Source organism: Galeopterus variegatus, unplaced genomic scaffold (assembly GCF_000696425.1).
Source record: "Galeopterus variegatus unplaced genomic scaffold, G_variegatus-3.0.2 Scaffold6808, whole genome shotgun sequence".
In the NCBI taxonomy this organism is placed as follows: Eukaryota; Metazoa; Chordata; class Mammalia; order Dermoptera; family Cynocephalidae; genus Galeopterus; species Galeopterus variegatus.
In genome coordinates this window covers 41,580-55,906 of record NW_007732919.1, presented here as the reverse complement: position 1 = coordinate 55,906, position 14,327 = coordinate 41,580, and the positions used below count along the sequence as shown (strand labels likewise).

Here is a 14,327-nt window from a genome sequence, read left to right as displayed (position 1 = left end):
GCCCGTGGCTCACTCGGGAGAGTGCGGTGCTGATAACACCAAGGCCACGGGTTCGGATCCCATATAGGGATGGCCGGTTGGCTCACTGGGTGAGCGTGGTGCTGACAACACCAAGTCAAGGGGTAAGATCCCCTTACCGGTCACCTTTTATTAAAAAATAAAAAATGTTCTTCCATTGCAAAGGTAACTTTTCTCCTTGTTATTTAGGGAAATTGGGGGGTGGGGGGGATGATAATTTGAGACCATGTGAATGTTACTTTCCGAAAACCTTTTTTCCAGTGGTTTTATCATCCACGACCCTCGCCTCACTCAACTGGGGGCTGTAAAATGGTGATTCCCTGAGCCTGCCCTTACGCCTGCGTTTATCAGCAGCTTTCTTCTGTGAAGAAGAGCTTTCCCTTTCTTCACTGTTGTCGTCGTCGTCGTCGTCAAGTATTAGTATGGACCCTGAGACTGTCTTTTTATTTAATATGCTATAGTCCATTATTATCTTCTTTTTTTCTTTTTTTTGTAATCACAGTTTCCCAGAGTTGGCCAGTGGCCCCTTCGGGCCACTAGTATGTCATCTCCACATGTCTCCATTATTCTTTGAACACTTCTTACCTTGTACTTTTTCTGCCCCCACTTGGAATCAACCATTTCTCCAGGGACTCCTGGTTCCTTCTGGTAAAGAAACCAGGATCTGGACGGTATGTTCACCGCTTCTACTTCAGTGGGCAGAGCTGGGTCATATACATATTTTTAAAATCATGAGTTCATACGGATTCCTCCAGTTAAAATCCAGCACCACAGGGGTTTTTCCTTCCCTTTCCCTCTTCCATGTTTATATTTTCCTCCACCCATATTGACAATTCTGTTTCCCACCAACATCAGTATATTTCTCATTGCTCTGTGCTGCAGTACATACCAGACAGCTGTAAATTTCCACCAGTAGCACTGTGAACAACAGATATAAGTTTGGGGTTTGTTGGAGCTTCTTTTTGTCCTTAGAATATATCTCATCAATATATGGACAGGCTACTGTATTCAGAAGTTAAATTCTTTTTTATTTTTTGTGTGGTTATATTATCAATTTGATACACAACTACGTTCATTTGTTTTCATTTGAATTCAACTTTAAAATGTGCTTTTTTCTATTAAAGCTTACTTTGTGTAAAACATTTACATAGTAGATGTCAAAACTATATATAAAAAGATATTCTTAGGAAATCTCCTATCTCTTCCTCTTTCACTCATCCCCTGTAGGTAATCATTTCCATGAGTTTCTGGTTTTTTTCTTCTTTTGTTTCTTTGCAAAAATAAACAAATAGATATTTGCATAAGACTGAGGTCTTACAAATTCTTTCTGTAAAGAACCGGATAGTAAATACTGTAGGTTTCCTCTCAACTCTGCCATTGTAGCATGAAAGCAACCACAAACAACTTATAAATGAATGGGCATGGCTATGTTCTAATAAAACTTTATTTGCAAAGACAGGAGGCAGACCAGATTTGACCTGCAGGAGTGGTTTACTGGCTCTAAGATGTAAATACAGATAGATATAGATATTTTCGTACAAAAGTATATACAGTTGACCCTTGAACAACACAGGCTTGAACTGTGCGGGTCCACTTACCTATTAATTTTTTTCAATAAATACTGTATAGTACTGTAAATGTATTTTCTCTTCCTTACGATTTTCCTAATATTTTCTTTTCTCTAGCTTACTTTATTGTAAGAATACAGTATATAATATAACACAAAATATGTGTTAATTGACTACTTATGTTATAGAGAAGAGTTGTGGTCAACAGTAGGTTATTAGTTGTTAAGTTTTGAGGGAGTCAGAAGTTATACATGGATTTTTGACTGCCCAGGGAGTCAGCACCCCTACCCCTGTGTTGTTCGAGGGTCAACTGTACATAGTCTACTGTCAAAGAGAAAATTGCTCCATAATACTTGTTAAAGCATGGTAAAGCAGGCTTTATTCAGGACCATCATGATAGGTATAGAGACCACGGCAATGGAATTTTGCAGTGGGGCGAGAGAGATTGGGTTTAACTCTGAATACAGCATGGGCTAGTAGGAATTTATAGCCACCGACCAGGGTGGGCATCGGTGGATGGAAAATTACTAAAAAGAAACATCAGCGGTAAGGTGGATTCTGCTAAACCAATCTAACACAATTCCTACTGAAGACAGGCCAGGTAATTATAGATGTCACCTAGGGAGTGATAGAGGGTGAGGAAACTGATCAGATATGGAAGGTGATCAGATATTGAAGATGGAGAGTTCTTGCTAAACTGACTTAGGGCTCTTTGCCAAACCTGGATTTTACAAGAAAGTGTACCGGTGGGCCTAGGAGAATGTTCAAAAAGAGCCTGACTAAAGTTTGGTCAAACAAAGAATCTTTGTCAGTACTAAGTATATATTATTTTGCAACTTGCTTTCCTTTCCCTAACAAATACGTCCTGGAAATTATTGCCTACCAGCTGCTCAAAAGCATGCCCCTCTTCTTATGTCTGCATAGTATTCCATTGTGTGGATATATCATAGTTTCTTCAACTAGTGCCCTGTAGATGCACATTTAGGTTGTTACTAGTATTTTCCCAACACAAATAATGCTACAAGTAATAACATTGTGTCTGTGTTTCATGTATATGCAACCTATTCTCTTAACCATGATGTAAAGATACAAGTAAATGAAAATCTGTTAAGCTGAGTATAGTATTTTACTTTTATAACTAAAAAATGTTACTTTGAAGTAATGCACACTCTTTATCAAATTTAGAAAAACAAACAATTCTGAAATGTATGGAGTTAAAATTTAAAGTATCACTTTATACAACACTCCTACTCTAGGCAAATCTACTCCCCTCCCCCAAACTGTCAACAGTTTGATCTGTGTGCTTCAGACTTTTCTTTTGTTGCAGTTGGTGGTGGTTTAGTTTTGTGTTTATGCACTTAGTATGTAAACATACACACAGGGCTTATTTACCTGTTTTATGAAAATGTGATCATGCTACAGATATCGTATAACTTTGTCTTTTTACTTTATGTGGTTTTTTTATTTCCATATATATTGAGTTACTTCATTTATTTAACCATTTTTCTGCTGTTGTTTAAATTGTTTTCAGCTTTTCAGTATTATAGACAGCTCCAATTAATATCCTGGAGCATGTCTTTGCATATGTACAAGTATCTCCATAGAACAGATTCCAGGAGGTGGAATGGTTAAGCGGCTGTCATTGATTAACATTTGTGCAGTGTCTTTCTCACACCCTCACCAGCACCAAGGATGTTTGCCAATCTGGTGGATCAAAAAGGAATGATAGCTCATTGTTTTAATTAGTATTTTTCTGTTTACTAGTGAGATTATTAGTTCATGTTTGTTGGCCACCAATTTCTTCTGTGATTTCCCACATATCTGTGCGTGTTATTTTTTTTAATGGAGATTTATTTACAGGTATACCACACTGCCTGAACTTTGCTGCTCAAACTCTGGGATTAAATAGATTTGGTTAAATGTTTTGAGGAATCCCTTGCTATGTGCAGTCTCACTACTCTCCGTCCAAAATCAAATTGATTTCAGAAAAAAAAGTATCCTTCACTTTCCTAACTTGCCATCCAAATTCTGGCTGTCCCAAATCAGGAACCCAAAAGATTCAGATAAAGAGGGGTACTTGTGTTCTCCTACAAATCTTGGTTATATGAATTCCAAATTTTTCTCCCTGTGTGGTGTTTATCTTTTGATCTTGTTTATGTAGTTTTACACAATAGAAAGTTGTACATTTTTAAGTTGAGTTTCTGTTGATGTTTTTCTCTATAAATTCTAGGTTTTTGCTCTACTTAGATTGTCTTTTCTCATCTCAATTTTTTTAAAGTCTATTCGATTTTCTTCTAGTATATATGATTATTTTTAGACACAGTAGAATTTTTAGACGTGAAATTTATTTTTATGAGTAATCAGTTTTGTCAACACAGTTTTAATAATTCATCATTTGTCATTCATTTTAAATACTATCTTTATCATACACCCACCAAATTCTTATATATACAAGGATCTGTTCCAGAATCTGTTCCTGCAACAGTACCATACTGTTTTCATGAATATTTTGATGTCCAGATGGGAAAGTCCCTTGTTTTTTTATTCCAAATATTTTTTATTATCGCTTAATTTTTCTTCTAGGTACATTTTAGAAAGAAAAAATTGACTTGTTTATTTATGCTTCCTCCAGCAATGTATGAGAATGTGCCCAGGTCTGGGAGAAACTGGCTAGAGGTATGGAGCCAAGGTTAAGACTTGAATAAGCCTAGAAAAATACAAATTATCTGTCCTCTCACCTGGGAGAAATCTACAAGGTTTGTAACACTGTTGAGTGTTACCTAAGTTTTTGTTCAATAAACTGTTAACTTATTTACCACCTTCTAGGTTTAACCCCTCCAGCCTACCCTTTTAACGCCTTTCACAGGCATTCCCTGTAATTTCATATTACCTGTGTATATCCTCTTTCTTAGCATTTCTTCCCATCTCTCCCTCTTCCCACGACCCAGTTTTCTATATGGGGATATCTCATTTGTTGCTAAAGACTCGGTACAGATAATTACCTTTTGTGGGAAGTTTTTCTTTATGCTAACGGTTTGAAGGTTGTTCTAACTTCTGTGCCTCATATTACTTATTCCTAACATTATTATCATTATCAAACTTGTGGCTGAATCAGGATATATGACACATGCCATAAATGTTAAAAAATAATAAAATGTCTTTGCCTTCATGGAGCTCACCAGAGAATGAAACGAAAAGCTTAGGATAGAAAAAAAAAAAAATACTTATTCCTAACATTATTATCATTATCAAACTTGTGGCTGAATCAGGATATATGACACATTCCATAAATGTTAAAAAATAATAAAATGTCTTTGCCTTCATGGAGCTCACCAGAGAATGAAACGAAAAGCTTAGGATAGAAAAAAAAAAAATTCTTTCTCACACCCTCACCAGCACCAAGGATGTTTGCCAATCTGGTGGATCAAAAAGGAATGATAGCTCATTGTTTTAATTAGTATTTTTCTGTTTACTAGTGAGATTATTAGTTCATGTTTGTTGGCCACCAATTTCTTCTGTGATTACCCACATATCTGTGCGTGTTATTTTTTTTAATGGAGATTTATTTACAGGTATACCACACTGCCTGAACTTTGCTGCTCAAACTCTGGGATTAAATAGATTTGGTTAAATGTTTTGAGGAATCCCTTGCTATGTGCAGTCTCACTACTCTCCGTCCAAAATCAAATTGATTTCAGAAAAAAAAGTATCCTTCACTTTCCTAACTTGCCATCCAAATTCTGGCTGTCCCAAATCAGGAACCCAAAAGATTCAGATAAAGAGGGGTACTTGTGTTCTCCTACAAATCTTGGTTATATGAATTCCAAATTTTTCTCCCTGTGTGGTGTTTATCTTTTGATCTTGTTTATGTAGTTTTACACAATAGAAAGTTGTACATTTTTAAGTTGAGTTTCTGTTGATGTTTTTCTCTATAAATTCTAGGTTTTTGCTCTACTTAGATTGTCTTTTCTCATCTCAATTTTTTTAAAGTCTATTCGATTTTCTTCTAGTATATATGATTATTTTTAGACACAGTAGAATTTTTAGACGTGAAATTTATTTTTATGAGTAATCAGTTTTGTCAACACAGTTTTAATAATTCATCATTTGTCATTCATTTTAAATACTACCTTTATCATACACCCACCAAATTCTTATATATACAAGGATCTGTTCCAGAATCTGTTCCTGCAACAGTACCATACTGTTTTCATGAATATTTTGATGTCCAGATGGGAAAGTCCCTTGTTTTTTTATTCCAAATATTTTTTATTATCGCTTAATTTTTCTTCTAGGTACATTTTAGAAAGAAAAAATTGACTTGTTTATTTATGCTTCCTCCAGCAATGTATGAGAATGTGCCCAGGTCTGGGAGAAACTGGCTAGAGGTATGGAGCCAAGGTTAAGACTTGAATAAGCCTAGAAAAATACAAATTATCTGTCCTCTCACCTGGGAGAAATCTACAAGGTTTGTAACACTGTTGAGTGTTACCTAAGTTTTTGTTCAATAAACTGTTAACTTATTTACCACCTTCTAGGTTTAACCCCTCCAGCCTACCCTTTTAACGCCTTTCACAGGCATTCCCTGTAATTTCATATTACCTGTGTATATCCTCTTTCTTAGCATTTCTTCCCATCTCTCCCTCTTCCCACGACCCAGTTTTCTATATGGGGAAATCTCATTTGTTGCTAAAGACTCGGTACAGATAATTACCTTTTGTGGGAAGTTTTTCTTTATGCTAACGGTTTGAAGGTTGTTCTAACTTCTGTGCCTCATATTACTTATTCCTAACATTATTATCATTATCAAACTTGTGGCTGAATCAGGATATATGACACATGCCATAAATGTTAAAAAATAATAAAATGTCTTTGCCTTCATGGAGCTCACCAGAGAATGAAACGAAAAGCTTAGGATAGAAAAAAAAAAAATTAGATATGAAAGTAGACATTATACGTGTTTGTTTTGTTTTGTTTTGTTTTTTGAAGTCACTAACAGGAGAGCTTTCAGATGAAGTTTCTGTTTCCAACCTGACCAGGATTTTGATTTTATTGCTTACAAGCTGAGTTGTAAGGAAAAATACCAAGAAATGAGGTTAGAAAAGCCGATATATCCAGTGAAAGATTTGGAGTAGTCCCTTCCTCTAATGTAGAGTTGAGTTATAAATGAAAAGGTCTTCTGAATCTTTTTTTTTTTTTTTCTTAGTACTGGATGAACGAATACACCTCATCCATTGGAATTGGAGTTTTTCATTCAGGAATTGAAGTATACGGCAGAGGTACGTGTACACACGGTCTAAGTATACTTTCTGAAGATTTTGTACTTTAAAGGAGTGGCAAAATCATAACTATAGCTCTTTTTTTTTTTTAACCACTTCCATATGTTATTGTGGAAAGTAGAAGAAAATCTCCCCATATTAGTTTATACTGTGTTTTGGGAAAATGCTCCGAGTATTTGAAGGGAAAGTACTCAAAATACAAGAGTATACATTCACTTAATTATCTTTTATTCTAAATACTATGTCTTTAAAAATATTTTCCTTTTGAGATTGTTATACCATGACAGTTTGTTTTGCTCTGTTGTATATTTGAGTTCCTAAGACGTCTCGCACTTTGAAAAATAGCATGATGATAACAATGACTTTGACTGGAAAAGGGTTAGTGCTAGAGAGGGTCAAACTTGAAATGCCAGTTTCCTGAGGGAATTTCAGTAATACGTTTGTTTTTGTAGACCTATAAGTATATATCTATAAAGCCTAAAAACGTTGCGGAGCAAATCCTGCCTTTGATCACCTCTAGCTTTTTGCTCAGGAGGGACGGCCTTTTACATTAGCTCAGCCCTTTTCATTCTTGTTACCTTTATTGCTCTCTATTATGATGTACACGTCAGGAGCCTCTCAGACACCTAGTACCTGTGTTTTCTACAATTTTTTCCTTTGTTCTAATTTTCCCTTTTTGTTCAAGATAATCTCCTCCTGATCAAGTTGTAACTAGCAATGGTCTGCGTCAGACAGGTCACATTACAGATTTCATCAGGGTTGTGATAGTACAGATTGGTCATCCCTAAAGCAAAAATCCAAAATTTGAAATGCTCCAAAATCGAAAACTTTTTGAGTGTCAACGGGATGCTACAAGTTGGAAAATTCCACACCTGACCTCATGTGACAGGTCACAGTCAAAGCACAGGCACACAACAGTTTGCTGTTGTTCAACAGCTTTTACAAGTGTGCTGGTGATGCTGCTATGTACTGCTTAATGATCTGAACACATTTTTTCACTGTATTAATGGTATGTCATATTTTTTACTATTAAGTACTTATGTGTGAATAAGGGTAGGAAAATGATTGCTTATTAGTAGCATATAAATTCAGAGTCAGTAATGATGGTGATGCCCATATATGGATGGCTGAGATAATGACACCTTTGCTTTCTGATAGTTCAGTTTACAGTTTGTTTCATGTACAAAATTATTAGAAATAATGTGTAAAATTACCTTCAGGCTATGCGCATGAGGTGTATATGAAACGTAAATGAATTTCTTGTTTAGATTTGGGTCCCATCCCTTAGAGAGATCTCATATGTATATGCAAATATTCCAAAATCCAAATAAGTCCAAAATCAAAACACTTCTGGTCCCAAGCATTTTAGATAAAAGATACTCAGCCTGTATATCATTTTGAATCATAAACTCATGCTACAGCACAAATGCCTGTATTTGCTTCAGCTAATACCCCTGCAGACTACACATCAATTTTAGCTACTATAAAGAAAAGACCCATTTACTTAAATGTTGTTTAAACTGTCCCTTTTTTTATATTCCACATTAGCTGCTTCTAGATGCCATTTAGCATATTACATGCTGGCTATAAAGATCTGCCATTTATGCTCCATTTTACTTGACAGGCTGCATCTACCAAATAATCCCAAGAAACAGTGAGGGACTCTTGCCGAAAGCTTTATTGGTTGGAGTACTGCTGTGCATGGGATCGTGGTCTGTGGGTTTGCTCTCTCGGTCGATTTGGCTTTTGCCAGAGTTGTGTGTGTATTCTTTTTTAACCTAAATTTACATGATGTGTTGCAGTTTTTAAAGTGCTGTCAAGTTTTGAACCACATGACCATGCTAAGGTCGTGAGGCATTTTCTCCATTTTTCAATTGAAGAACTGAGGCTAAAACCTGCGGGAAGTCATACTGCTAATAACGAACATAACTAGGACTTCTGCCCAAGTGTCTTACACGCTAGTCCACTGCTTTGTTACCTGCCTAATTACTGCTCACCTTCACAAAACGATTTAGTAGTAACTAGAAACATGATTGACAACATGTTCTTGTAGATTTAGCAAAGCTAGGACCAAATATATTCCTGAAAGTGAATGATAGCTTCTTGAATAAAAGAATTAATGGATCTATGACTTCCATTACTATAATAAAGCAAAAAATCTAAATATAGTCTCTTCCTGTCCAGCCTGATTACCTACAAAATTTTACAAAGTGCTGTCATTAAAAAAAAATTACCTTTCAAAATTGAATGGCGAACACTTTATTTCTTGAATACATGTTGCTTTTTCCTAAAAGGTCTGAATTAAAAGTAAACTTGGTATCTGCCTTACTGATTCCCGTGCTTTGTTCTAAGACCTTTTAAGATTATATCATTTGTTTGGAATCCTTTAAATATGTCCACTAAGACTAAGTGAGATATGAGAATTGTAGCCAGGAATTTTTTATTTGAAGCCATTTCTTGTTCTGGGTGAGAGTTTGTATCTGATGAGCTGGACGTACATTCACTGTAGTACAAATAGGTTCCCTCCTGGTGAAAGATTTGCTGTGGAGAGTGTGTGTATCTGTGTGCAGGTGGGTGTATGTGTTCATTTAGCAGCTAATTTTTTCTCGAATGAGAGGAATTGAATTTAGTGTTTCAAGTTTAGTAATGTTGCACCCTCACTCAAAGATAAACCAAGAGTCTCCATTCCAGGAGCCATGAACACTCACTGTTATTGGACAGTTGCTCCAGTCAAGTATGAGTTTGAAATTAGATCACTTTAATTTAGAAAATGGCAAAACACTGAACTGCCCCCCTGCTTAGTTTGGCACGTAGATGTGCCGGGAGACTGTACTCACCTTTGAGCATTAGTCTCTGCCGATATAAACAAAGTGAATATGGCAGTCAGGATTCCCTCTGAGTGTCTTTCTTCCATTACTCCAGTTTCAGGTCTTTTGTGACAGCTGTTCTGTACTAGTAATAGCTAAATGACATGTTTGCGAGAGCATTTTATAAACTGGAGAACATTTAGGTGGTGTCATTATGATCCTCATCATTTATTAAAGGTAATGCAGCGTTCTGGTTAAATTTTGTGTGATAAGTACTAAAAATCATGAGTTTTCTCTTTTCAGAATTTGCTTATGGTGGCCATCCTTACCCTTTTTCTGGAATATTTGAAATTTCCCCAGGAAATGCTTCTGAACTAGGAGAAACATTTAAATTTAAGTAAGTAGGGAGGATAATTTTTATTACACTATCTTAGGTGCCAAAATTTGTTTTCAGGCATAAAGAATTCATTTGGTAGATTACAATCTACAAAGTTAAAATGTTTCTTTAACTTTTAGTTGCTGACACTTTATTTTAAAATCAAATCTATTTGAGTTGTTGTATCAAGATGGGATTCAGCCAAATAAAGTGTCTGAAATAGGCTTCTATTACTTTTACCATATAAGTTATTGTCTACTTTTCAAATATTTTTTTCACCTTTGTCAAAGGTCTGCCTTAGAAAACTTTCCTATATAATGATTTCTTCCCCCCAGTCTCCTATCTGAGATGAGAAGGAAGAAAGTTTTATTGTGACCCACCTACAGCTATTAAAAATCTCTTCATTTTCCCAATGAAAGAGAGACTGTTTATAAATTTGAAATAACTAAACCGTTGGTTAGCCTGGAAACTGTTATCAAGGTACATGTGCTACGTGTACTGGTAAACCTAAAATATGTGGGTGTGAGTTCTCTGGAGCCTTCTGAGTAGAAAATAACAGTGAAAATTTGAATGTTAATAATCAGTTCCTTCCTTAATTAAAGTTTGTATTTAAAGTGATATTTAGAATGTTAGTTTCAAGGAGCTATAAAGAAACTTCTGGGCCTGTAATAGATAACTTGCCAAGTGAAGAATAGTGAAATGAGGTTATAATTTGAAATTCCATATAGGGCTACACATTTTTAGCACTACTGAGTTTATGGTTCTCTTAGCCTGTCCCTGAATTGAAGTGTTTACACACAGGAGTGCTATAATGCAATTCTGAATCCATTGATTTGGCCTCCCTTTTGACAAGACTACTCAATGAAAGGGTTTCCTAAGTATTTTTAGCTTTCTTGGATGCCCAATGTGTATCTGACTAAACTTCCACATTCTCTTGATTATTGTCTATTGTATTTCCAAGGCAGTAGTTTTTGGTTGGGTGTTTTTGTTTGGGGTTTTTTGATAATACTTTTTTTAGTAATTTAATCAAGTTTGACAGCTCATCTCCCCACAGCACAGTGGCAAATTAACTGAAAAGTTTATGTCTAAGTGGGATTAGGCCATCCGTTTGGCAAGTATAATTAAGGAGGAATATTTGCAGCATGGATCCAGTTCTCTAATGATATAACTACTAACACAATAGTTGTGAGAATAACTGTGATGATTATGTTTTTTATATGATCATATATATTGTTTCATAAAGAAAACAACTTATCATACATTTGTATTATGGAGAAGTATCTGACTATACATAAGAGTATACTTAAGAGTTTGTTGCAGAAAAGTAGAAACTAAAATAATTGAGATTTTAAAATTCTCATTTACCTTATAGTCCTTTTATATTAACCCTGATTTGTTCATAATATTCCTGGAAATAAGCAAGTCTTTAAACATTCTTTTTATAAATACCTGAAACTCACACAGCTATGTCCTTTTTTTCTTTCTTTTTGTTCTTTAAGAGAAGCTGTTGTTTTAGGGAGTACTGACTTCCTAGAAGATGATGTAGAAAAAATTGTAGAAGAACTGGGGAAAGAATACAAGGGCAATGCCTATCATTTGATGCATAAAAACTGCAATCACTTTTCTTCAGCTTTATCAGAGGTAAATTAAATTTTATCCTAAAAGTTCTTCAAATAAGTAACATTTACTTTCTGTCCCACTATGAAATCTTGACTCATTTTTTTCTGATTATTTGTGTTATATAAAATATGGTATTGTATTTCTTTCTCTTGTATGAATGACCTATCCAGAGTTGGTAACTTTATATAAGCACAATTTTAAATGGTAATTCTATTTATTGCCTTACTCATTCATTCATTCATTGCTTTATTCATTGCTTTACTCATTTTTATTCATTAAAAATGGTAATTTTATTCATTTGTAGAGAATGAGTACAAATAATTGTCTCTTCTTATTCTAATTAATTTTATTACAACCTAAGATTTTTAATTAAAAAAAATAAATGCCAGGAGACTTCTTCTTAGCCACTAAGATTTCTCTTTTACTAAATTTTAGTTGCCAGCCCAGATTTTTTTTCTGGCTCCTATAAATGAGTAATTCATCTCTTTTATCTTAAGCTTTTATTCTGCTGACATATCACAAAGGCATTTATTTGCCATCTCAATTCCTGAGTCCCAAGCAGAAGATCAAAACTAGATGAAAATGAAAGGACCATAAAAAGAAAATGGGGGAAAGAAATCGGAAAGATTGTAAAATAAGGTCTAGAGAATTAAATCGCACTTGGAAGGCTTCCCAGCCTTCTGACTCTTAACAAATGGGTGCCGTGGCGGCATCAGGGTACCACAGAAGTTGTGAAAGGTGTACAGGAGGCGATGAGCTGCTGTTTCAGTGACCTCCTCTGCAGAAAGGCTTAGCTCCCTGGCCATTTTCACTTTCCTCAGGGGTTCTACAGTGTGGCTTTCAAACAGGACTGTAGCGGTCTATTACTTTGCTACTCAAAGAGCAGCAGCAGCATCACCGAGGAGTTTGTGAGGTGCCCAGGTGATTCAGGTGAACACGAAAGTCTGTCTGTACCATAGAGGCGACGTGGTCATAGAGGGTTTCAGGGAAGGGGGGAGGTGGTTCTGACCTTTCTTGACCCCAGACATTGCATTTGTAGGGGCATGCATTGAAAAACCCATGCGGTGTTAAAACTGGCATATTAGACACCATCAAATCCAATCTTCTCATTTTTACAAACAAGGAATCAGGCCCCCATTAGAAACGTGACTTGTCAAAGATTATTATGGAGAACTCAGATTAGACCCTGACTTCTTAGTCCAGTGCTTTTTATAATTTATTATTACTTCCTCTGGTTCTGATTTATTCTCTCTCCCAGGTAAGTTAATAACTTTATTGAGCATCTATACCACCACCTCAGCCCTGGTTTAACCCTGAAACCATACTACCGTCAGGGGTCCAAAGAGCATCTCTAGATGTCCCTGGAGCCGGCTTTTTAGGCCAAAATTTTCATGCTTTTCCCCATATGATGGTTGAGTTGTTAAAGAGATCCAGAAATTAAGTGACTTTGCCAAGGCCACCTAGCTTGTTAGTAAACTGCCAAAACTAGAATTTTGGATAGTGAGAGATGTAATGAGCTATTCCAGTAAACCCTGTATAATGAAGGCAGACAAATTTAATGAATTGGTTGTTGATATATGTACTCTTTTGTTAATGTTGTTCCAAAAGTCTAAGCATTACCACCATTTAACATCATAGTCTTGTCAGTTCAGACACTTCTTCTACGACAGGGATTAGCAGACTACCACAGCCTGTGAGCCAGCACTAGCCCATGATCTGTTTTTATACAGCCTGCAAGCTACAGATGGTTTGTACATATTTTCACGATTGGAAAAAAGTCAAAAGCGGAATTTATAGGAACATGTATAAATTATGTGAAGTTCAAATTTCAGTATCCATAAAGTTGTATTGGAACACAGCCATGTTCGTCCGTTTCTGATTATCTTGACAGCTTTCAGGCAAAGTTGAGTAGCTGTGACAAAGACCTTATGGCCTGCAAAGCCTAAAATATTTACTGTTTGGGTCTTTACAGCAAAAGTTTGCCCACCTCCACCCTACAGGTTAGATCTGTTTGAATCTGAATCAAATTGGCATAAGTAATGAGTGTATTGGTACATTTCCTGTCACTGATAACAGAACACCTGAAACTGGGTAATTTATAAAGAAACACAATTTGTCTCTTACAGTTTTTGGAGGCTGGGAAGTCCAAGGTCCAGGAGGCACATCTGGTGAGGGTCACCTTCTTGGTGGGACTTCTCAGCAGAGTCACAAGGCAGCAGAGGATATCATGTGGTAACAGGGCAAGAGTATGTTAACATGCTCATTTGCCTTATAAAGCCACCAGTGCCACTCCCACAATAATCCACTCATCTGTTAACCCATTAATCCTTGAATGGATTAATCCATTCATGAGGGCATAGCCCTCAGCTCTCCAGTCATCTCCCAAAGGCCCCACCTCTCAACACTGCCACATTGGAGATCAGCCGTCCACATGAGCTTTGGAGGGACAAACAGACCATAGCAATGAGGAAACATACCTCTTACGAAACAAGAAATCCAGAATAAGGCAGGCTCCATGTCAGTATGGTCAGTGTCTCAACAGTGTCTCATCCGGAACCTACGGTCTTTCCATCTCTAAGCTCCGTTCTGTAGATGTCGGCTCTGTCCTCGGGCTGGCTCCCTTTATGGTTTTCTGATAGCTGTGACAGTTTTAGGTGCA

General features: G+C 36.2%; 1 protein-coding gene across 1 annotated transcript in view; it reads left to right on the top strand.

The window, feature by feature from the left end:
* DESI2 (desumoylating isopeptidase 2) overlaps nucleotides 1–14,327 on the top strand; it is a 65,455-nt gene that overhangs the window by 39,466 nt on the left and 11,662 nt on the right. The window contains exons 2-4 of the mRNA XM_008591279.1: nucleotides 6,793–6,865; nucleotides 9,976–10,069; nucleotides 11,548–11,689. Coding sequence (XP_008589501.1) covers nucleotides 6,793–6,865; nucleotides 9,976–10,069; nucleotides 11,548–11,689 — 309 coding nt within the window. The remainder of the gene's footprint in view (nucleotides 1–6,792; nucleotides 6,866–9,975; nucleotides 10,070–11,547; nucleotides 11,690–14,327) is intronic.